Below are 9,394 nucleotides of genomic sequence, written 5' to 3'. Positions count from 1 at the left end.
AGCATTAGGAGTAAAATCAGCAAAGTGGAACTTGCTGGAATATATGTGCTAGTATTGCCGGTATGGCTAGAAAGGCTTCGGATACCAGCTCTCTCCAACTGAAGGTGCGGTACTGTTAATATCAGTGTAACTCTCAAAGGTGACATAGCTCCCCACATTTCCTTGCTAATCTTGTAGGATTCAAGTGGGCAGGCCACTACAAATCCTATTCCTATGTTTACAAAATCCTACAAATCAAAGAGGCCCGAAGAGTTCAAAGTGTCCATCACAACCGACCGTATAGACCTCTACACTGCAAATGTCCCTGCTCATCTTCACTACAAGGAACATACTGTACTACTATCATACTCCCTCCGTTCCAAAATATAAGTATTTGTAGAGATTTCCACTATGGATCACATACACATGTATACAGATACATTTTAGAGTGTAGATTCACTCATTTTGCTCCATATGTAGTCCATGGTGTAATCTATACAAAGACTTGTATTTAGGAACAGAGAGAGTACTTATTAAAGAAGAACAGAAGAGGAACATGCTAAAGAAGAGCAAGCAGATTTTGGATAATAAAATGTTCGTTGCGCAGTGCCCACACATGATGAACCAGAGCACATTAAGAATGCAACTCCCTGCTGTCTCTCTATATGTGGTGCACATGCTTTTTGAAAGTAAAGTAGGAACATTAGCTGCCCAATTAAACGTTATCTATTTTAGTAATATCAGCATCATATCAGATTCGTATTTGAGCAATAAGTTTGGAATTATGAGTGGCATGTTGTTTAGCTTCATGGATCCAGGAGCAGTGCTAAGCAGGTACGATGATGGTACTGAATATAAAGGCATGTCTACATGCAAGTCGCGTGACTTTTGTCATTTGGGTCAGTCGACCATTTCAGGCGGTTGGATGAAGATCCTACGTCTCCTAACCCTTCTTCTTCCCCATCTCTGATTCTTCCCATACAGAACACCGCACGGGCCACTGGCCGAACCACCGGCCTCGACCCCCCGCCCTCCCCTGAACCGCCCCCACCACCTGTGTTCCTCCGCCACCCCCACCCCCACTCCCGCCCCCACCCGCATCGAGTTTTCTTCATTCGGCGAGGCCCCACCACCGCCCCCACAACCACCGTCCCCACACGAACCCCTTCATTCGCACCGGCGAACTCCGGCGAGCTCTAAAAAATCGACTGACCCAATTTTGAAATTTAGTCTACTATGATTTAACTAGTGTGGAATATAAAAGGGGAAAGCCATAAGCATTGCGAGTATAGTGTTGAGCGTGCCATGGCGGATCTGAAGGTGCAAACCGGACAAAGGCAACTTCGCAACCAATGTTTGCTTTCAACTAGCAAGTAAGTGATGGACAAGAAAATCAGAGTAAATCAGTGGCGATCTATTTTCTTGCTGTGATAAATAAGTTAAGCAGATACAAAAGAGTACCGCCTCTGGCGCGGTGCCATGTATGCATTTGCTGAGAATTTGACGGTGCTGCGGTAGTGATGGCTGTCGGTGGAGTGGAAGCAGATCTAGGAGGGTAGACGGTGGCGGCGGGGCGCGGTGGATGAGACAACCGTAGGAGCGGCGCCGACAAGGTGGACGACGGCGGGGATGAAGCGAGAGGACGGGATGCAAGGATCCCGGTCCGAAGCCACAGATAAGAGAGGTCAATCTCTTGTAATGGACGACAGCGTCGGGGTATCAGCTCCGGCATGGTGGAGGAGGACGGCGGTGGATGGGGTGGCGGACGGAGGAGGCTGGGGTGGAGAGGCTGCTTTGGTGCCCACGAAGTACGAATGGGGAAATGGAGGGAGAGAGGAAGGGGGAACCATGTCTTCAGGGCGCGCTTGTCCCAAATGCGAGGAAATTTACAAACTTAGCCCTCGTTTAAAATTTCCTACATCACAGCAATATTAGTCGGTTGGGGATAGGACGGTAATCTCGCATACACCGAATATTTTCCGATGAGAGTTTCTTTTTGGTGCTCACCGTGTATGAATCGGGGAGGGAGTCGATTTCGGCCGAGGAGACACTGTGTTTTGGCGCCCACCATGTATGAATCCGGGTGAGAGGCGGTTATGTCACGTTTGAGTGAAATTACAAACCTACCCCTATCAAAACCTATAGAAATCGAGCCGATAGGCTTTGCGTGTCTGGGATAGGCAGTAATTTCCATCTCGTGGATTTTGGTTTCGGGCGGTTACTGCGACTTTCCCCACTTCGTTCATATTTTTGCAGAGCGAGAGTGCACGTTTACCGTGCCAACTCAATTCAAATCCAGTTTGTATTCTATTTTTGTTCGGCCAGGATCCATTTGCGATTCGAATAAAATTCTATATACATCATTTTTTATATATACTTTCAAAAGCACAACAAAGATTCTGCTCCTTTATATGTATATAATATGATTTACAAATACAATGATCTCAAAACCATAAGGTTGAATTCAAAAAAAATCAAACCAAATTATGTTCTACTAAAATGTATGGATCAGTAATATCTACATATTAAATAACATAGATGCGCGTGAATTCATATGAGTATGCACGTTTGATAGATCAATTTTGTTTTGAGTATGAATTACATGTATCATCATCTCGAATTCAAATATTTGAATCCCTTTTATGTTGACTCCTTTCACGCCCATCTCTCTGGCATGCTCCTTCATGTAGCTATCATTCTCTTTTCTCCAACTCACCCGCACGCCCACTTCATGTTTCTCCTATCTTTGCAAACATGGTCTCTCGACGTCTCCCTTGAGAAGTGTCACACTCTCCCTATCATTATACATTACACAGTTTTCATTATCTCTCACGTCTCTACCGTTCTCTGGTATCACTTGGTACCTAAGCTTTCTTTTTCACCGCCACACACACAGTCTCACTCGTCTTTCACTTTGTCTTTCTCTCTATGGGGTTCTCTCACACACACCCTATATGTCTCTAGATATGACTCATACCACTAAAATTACTCTCTCCTGCAGACACAACATTTGTTGCGGTCTCCTTTCCGTCTCCATCTCAGTTATAAACTGGCACTATTCATTTGTTTACCAATCAGATAAACTCCCCCTGCTCTCTCTCTCTCTCACACACACACACAGCTCCCGCTTCCACTCGCCTTCCCGACTATCGTCTCTCTCTCACACACACAAAACTCTCGCTTTTGCACCCCGACTCGTATTTCTCTCACATCATTGATCGACTAGCCTCCAGATAGATTTGTACACCCGCACACTCGTGCTTCCACTATCGCATACATGTCTCTCTCACGCTCCTTGTATCTATGTAGATTTTTCGTCCCTTCTTGAGACACGCCCTCTCGATCATGCACACACACACACTATCGCCTCATTTTAAGCTGATAGCTCTCGCACACACACTCTTTGTGTCTTTTTCACACATGCACTCCGTCCTCCTCCTCTCTCCCTCTCTCTCACACACACAACACACACACATGGGCTTTTTGCAACAACTAGCAAGATGCCCATGCGTTGCACGGAACGTCAAGATGCATTTGCATGAGTAGTTTATCTTGTGGGAGAAAAGGATGAACAAGGGAAGGCCTTATTTGCAAATGTGGAGAGGGGTGTGGGTATCTTTTTGCAAAATTGCCATAGTTTCCTTCCTATCCGTCAGATATAAATCAGACGGCCTATTGCAGGATGGCAGGCACACCATCATCACCAACTTTGTTTTTTATCTCTAACTAGCAAGATGCCCGTGCGTTGCATGTAACATCAAGATGCATTTGTATGACTAGTTTATCTTGTGAGAGAAAAGGATGAATGAGGGAAGGCCTTATTTGCAAATGTGGAGACGTGTGTGGGTACCTTTTTGCAAAATTGCCATAGTTTCCTTCCTATCCGTCAGATATAAATCGTACGGCCTATATTGCAGGATGGCAGACACACCATCATCACCAACTCTGTTTTTATAAGCGTGTAGGTATATATATATATTATATTATATATTACTCTTATAAAAAGCATAGTCGGTGATGATGGTGTGCCTGCCATCCTGCAATATAGGCCGCCCGATCTATATCTAACGGATAGGAAGGAAACTATGGCAATTTACCCGCGCTCCTCTCCACATTTGCAGATAAGTCCTTCCCTCGTTCATCCTTTTCTCCCACAAGATCTTGATGTTCCATGCAACACATGGGCATCTTGCTAGTAAGAATAGAAATTAGAGATATACCACTTCTCGAATCTTGAAACCAACAACATTCCTCCCTTATCTCATCAAAATCACCAAAGGAATATATTTTTAGTGAAACATAAGATATTTTTAGTGATACACGTATTTCAAAACTAGACTCTTTTTTCTATCAAGTCGGTGAATATGTATTAATCTACATTGATCATGTGGCAATGCATTGGCACATTGCTAGTAGTTATTACTACTGTATAATTTTTTGGACACCAGACAAATGGTGGAATACATATACGAAGAGAAGAGGCGCACGCACGCAATCGGTCTCTCACTGTCTCACACGCATGACAGTTACGTAAAGGCATCGTTAACAAATAAGCCCTAAAACCCTAGGTGCATGATTGTTGCATGCGCGGGTACCAGGTACGTGGTGGAGGGCACCTTTGTAGGAATAGTCAGCTCGCGTGATAATTTGATCCGTAGGAGTTGATGGTCGGGACCACAGGTGAATGACCTGGAGGCGGTGGCTTGCTAGTTGCCACAGATCGAGTAGCCACGTTTAAAATATCATTTTTTAGCGGGGTGAGAGTTCCGATTTTCAAGGGCGCGTTATAAGTACTTAAGTAGTTTTTATAACGATTGGTATGGAGCGAAAATGGAATTCATAACTACTACCTCCTTGGAGTATGGTTGTATGGTTTTATGTTGCGAGATGTTGAACCTGGTAGTTCTAGGGCAAATACTATGGTTTAGATGTTGGTTTTCAGTTATGAAAATAGGAAGGGGGAAACCCTTCTTTGATAAAAAAAACTACTACCTCCGTCCTGGTTTACTAGTCCCCATCGTATTTTGGGTCAAAGTTTGTCTACAAATTTTACTTGTAAAATGTGAATGGAAAACGAGATTTTGTTATACCCAAACAAAAAAGGATTGGAGGAAGTGATTGCTCTAACACGGACGCGACCTCTCATAGCGCAGGCATTGAATCGGCGCGCTGGCCAAGAGGGCCCCACTTGCTGCAGGCCAGGCTAAACACGCCTCCTCGCCACATGCAACCGGCTTCAGACTGCCCCGCCCGCCTCCATTGAATCCGCGCGTGTGCCAGCAACACGTCCTTCCGCGAGCCAGCTGGCATTTTAGAACACAACGCCGGTTGGCTCCTCTCGTCCGCTCGCTATTTAAACGAGGCCAGACGCCTGGCAAGAACCGCACCACACCGCTGCTCCCCATATCCTCCTTGCACCATTTTCTCCACACTGTCCATAGCATCCGGTGAGCAGGAAGACGAGTTCACCAACATAAAATCCGGCTGGGTGCCCCGACAAGCCAGGCAACTCGCTGCCCCACCTCCCTCCCCGCCCCAGGCCATCAGTATGATGGGCGAGGCTGCAGGTGGGCAAGCGGAGGAGCAAGCCGCCGCTCCAAGCTGGCCCCTGGTGCATCAACTCGACGCTCCAAGCCTGCTCGCAGAGGAGTGTCCAGTTGCTGCACGCCCGGCACACGGAGGACCACGACATCCAGTGCACTGTGGTTGGCCGCGCCATCCAACACAAACATTGGCGGAACTGCGGCATGCTGGCGGAGGTGGCCAACACGTTTGCGGCCATCGCCGACACCGAGGAATAGTAGACCACGGGAGCCGCCGCCGCTCAGAACCCACGAATGCTACGACCACCACGTCGCCGGCATAGACACCCGGTGTGTTGCCCGGTTTGGCTCAAAACATCATGGACCCCAGCCGCGGCCGGCATTAGAAAGTATACCTGCTTCCAGAAGTTATTCATGATTAGTCAAAAAATGACCAAAATATAATTAATTACGCATGGTCTTGACTTGTTGTGCTCGCACTGGTAGTAGGAACTAGAGGCTATTCTTTATTTATAACTCTCCTCCTATTTTTTGGCTTTGAAATGAATCATGGTCGTGGACATTATCTATGAATGTGCAGATATCTATGAACATGAGTTTGATGTGGAAGTTGAACTTGGAATGTTGGGCTTGTGCGTGAACTATACCATGTCCAATGCTTCATCTGTTATTATTTAGAAAGTAATTGCTGTTATTACATGACCCGAAAAAAATTATTTTGTACCACATCAGTAGATGCACAGACATCACAACAGGCATACTGACTGGATAAATATTTGAACCTAGCTATTATGAAGGAAAATTTGTATTGACAACAGTTTTAGATAGCAGGAGACGCCTAGCCTGCTCTTCCTCTGCTAGCTTCTTTTTGGCTTCTTCCATCTCTTCTTTGGCTTGGGTGAAGAGAGCATCCTATTGCTCTTTTCGCTTCTTCAGGAACCCAGTTACATTCTCAAGGGCCGCTGCACGCTTTCTTTCAGCCTTTACAAGAGCCACGAGGACACGAACAGTTGACGACTCCACCTGGCTTGTGTGCAATCCAGCATCATCTGGGAATTTGCACCTTGTGTCTAATCCAGCATCATTAGGGAACTGGCACATTGTGTGTAATCCAGCCTCATTTTGGAAACATGATCTCGAGGTTGACCATACTTCCGTCCTTGCAGGAACTGCATCCTGACATGAAGTACCTTCTTTTTTAGATCAATACTCAGAGCAACCCAGATCCATTTAGTAGAAGCCAGATAAACAGGACTCGGAGAAGTGAATTCAAAAGGAAAAAATATAAAAACAGACTACAAGGTGAGAACACCCACTTTCTACATCAAGCTAAAAATGATAGCACTAGGATGATTAAGACTCTTCTTATTACACATCAAAGAACACAAGGCTAAGAGAAACAGGAAACTACAACATATACACATCGAAGAACACGAGGCTAAACGAAAGTAATTGAAAGGGTGTTACTTACCAAAGCTCATTTTACAGGTTCGGTGCAGCTCCTCTTTAACTTGCCATGCTCCTTGAAGATGTCCACAATATCCCATGTTTGGTCTTCATTGCTCCTCTGCATGTTCGCACTCGTGGTTTTAAAATCTCAACATGGCAAGAAAAATATACTAGTAATACTCACGCATCTTGTGGGCAACATTAAAGCACTCGTCTGGCATGTTAGAGCATCTCCAAAAAAGCGCAATGTGCGGCGCTTTATAAAAGCGTTTACAGTGCTGAGATTGAGAAGTAGAGATAGAGAGTAGAGAGTAGAGACATAGATAGTTCTCAGCATAGATATAGCATAGATAGATAAAAAATAGATAGTTCAACTACTCCTCGTCGTATGACTCATCCTCGGTGATGTCCTCCTTTGACATCTCAATGTAGGCGTGAAGATACCGATCGTTGTCGGATTCCCAGGGCGACGCTACTCCTAGCCTCATGTTGAATTGAGCGTCAGCTTTTCATGTACACTTGTCCTCGCGATAGGCGGCTCGCTCCGCCCTCATCTTCTCCCTCTCCACCCTCCTTTGCATGTAGAACTCGCGCTCGTTGATGATGTCCTGCAGGAAGCGTTGGCGCCACAGCGCCATGGCTTCCTCGTCCATCTCGGCGATGCCGAGACAGTACTCCCGCCTCTGGTTGTTGCGACGATCCTCGTCGGTGATAAGCCGCGGCAGAGGAGCGAGCTCCTGCGCCCGCTCCCATGTCGGCACATTGGGGAAGTTCAATGGTCTATGAGGCCACCGGAGGCGCCATGCCTCCGCGTCGTATGCACGGGCGGCCTCGTTGGCGGTGTCAAAATTGCCGAGGTCGAGGTGCATCCTGTGGAACCGGATCTCGGCGGAGAAGCCGCCGGAGGGGCACGCGCGGACGTAGCGGTATCCCCAAGTTTCCCGGCGATGCGGCGGCATGGTGGTGCGGTGGCGGCGAGGCGAGAAAGAGCGGGGAGAGAGCGGTGGCGAGGCGCGGAGCTGGGAGAGAGCGGTGGTGAGGCACAGAGTGGGGAGAGAGCGGTGGCAAGGCACAGAGCGGTGGGAGCGCGTTGGATTTTATAAAGCGCGCCGGACGCCGCACGCCAAAACTAGCGCGCGCCCGGCCGCTTTTTCCCCCGCGCGCGCGATCCTTTCCCGATGTCCCTACTATATCTACTCTCTTCTCTACTGTTATATTTATTTAATATTTAATATTTATCTCTACTACTCTACTCTCTACTCTTTTTTTCTACTTTCTTTTCTTTTCTCTACTCTCTACTCTTATAAAAAACCGAATTGGTGATGATGGTGTGCCTGCCATCCTGCAATATAGACCGTCTGATCTATATCCGACGGATAGAAAGCAAACTATGACAATTTTGCAAAGAGCCGCACCCCTCTCCAGATTTGCAGATAAGGTCTTCCCTCGTTCATCCTTTTCTCCTACAAGATAAACTACTCATACAAATGCCTCTTGATGTTCCGTGCAACGCATGGGCATCTTGCTAGTTCTAAGAAACTTTCCATCATTTGCCACACTACTGCTTGCAGATGAAGAACCTACCCAAGCACAACGTGATACAGGAGTGACGCACAATTACAAGCTGATATTCTATTGGACAATGGAGGCTATAACCAATTACTATTACGCGAACAATAGCAACCAGGAAATTTGAAGGGTATGTATGAACAAAATTGGAACTGCACATGTACTGCTAAGTGATTCAATAAACACATTACCAATCAAGGAGGAGAACGATGGTCGCGGCGGCCTCTGTGCATCATAGTTGGCAACGGGAGTCAGTTCATTGTCCACGACGGTGGTGCTTCTGCGCTTGGCGTCGGCTTCCGGGAAACAGATCCGAGACCATGGAAGACGGTGTCGGGGAAGAGGCTCCGTGTACGATGACGACGGACCGACTCCAGTGCGGCGTACGAGGTCATCGATGAGGTAGATGCGCTGCGGTGGACGAGTGTGCCGATGGAGAAGGGGAGGAGCATGAAGGCTGCGGTGCTGTGGAGAAGTCTATTTTGGTGTGGGGATAGAAAATGGGGAGTATTCAGGTGTACTACTCTGGGTGCCGGGGTGGGGTTGGTTGGGTAGGGTGAACCTGAAGTTACGAAAACAGGCCCCTACCAAGCGTAATTCGTAGACCTGTTCCAAAGGTTATGATGGTAACTTTGCACTGCTCGAATCAGGGTCGCGGGAGATTTTCCCGCCGACCTCAAAATTTTGTGACACTGAACTCCCCGTGTGTTCTGTTGGGTGATTGGGCTAAGCAACTAGCGAGTAGTACTAGTAACTACTAGTAATCCCTCCGATTTTATTAACTCTGCATATTAGGTTTGACCGAAGTCAAACTTCCTAATGTTTGACCAAGTTTATAGAAAAACATAAACATT

The 9,394-nt window shown here is 46.8% G+C and overlaps 1 protein-coding gene across 1 annotated transcript; it reads right to left on the bottom strand.

Moving 5' to 3' along the window:
* Window positions 1–7,480: 7,480 nt before the first annotated feature.
* LOC147959938 (ethylene-responsive transcription factor CRF1-like) lies at window positions 7,481–7,930 on the bottom strand. Its single transcript, XM_087533051.1, has one exon. The coding sequence runs from the start codon at window positions 7,928–7,930 to the stop codon at window positions 7,481–7,483; it is 450 nt and encodes a 149-aa protein (XP_087389177.1).
* Between the last annotated feature and the right edge of the window lie 1,464 nt (window positions 7,931–9,394).

This window comes from Triticum urartu, chromosome 7A (genome assembly GCF_056163025.1).
Source record: "Triticum urartu cultivar PI428250 chromosome 7A, HENAU_Tu73, whole genome shotgun sequence".
In the NCBI taxonomy this organism is placed as follows: Eukaryota; Viridiplantae; Streptophyta; class Magnoliopsida; order Poales; family Poaceae; genus Triticum; species Triticum urartu.
This window is presented reverse-complemented; position numbering and strand designations above follow the sequence as displayed.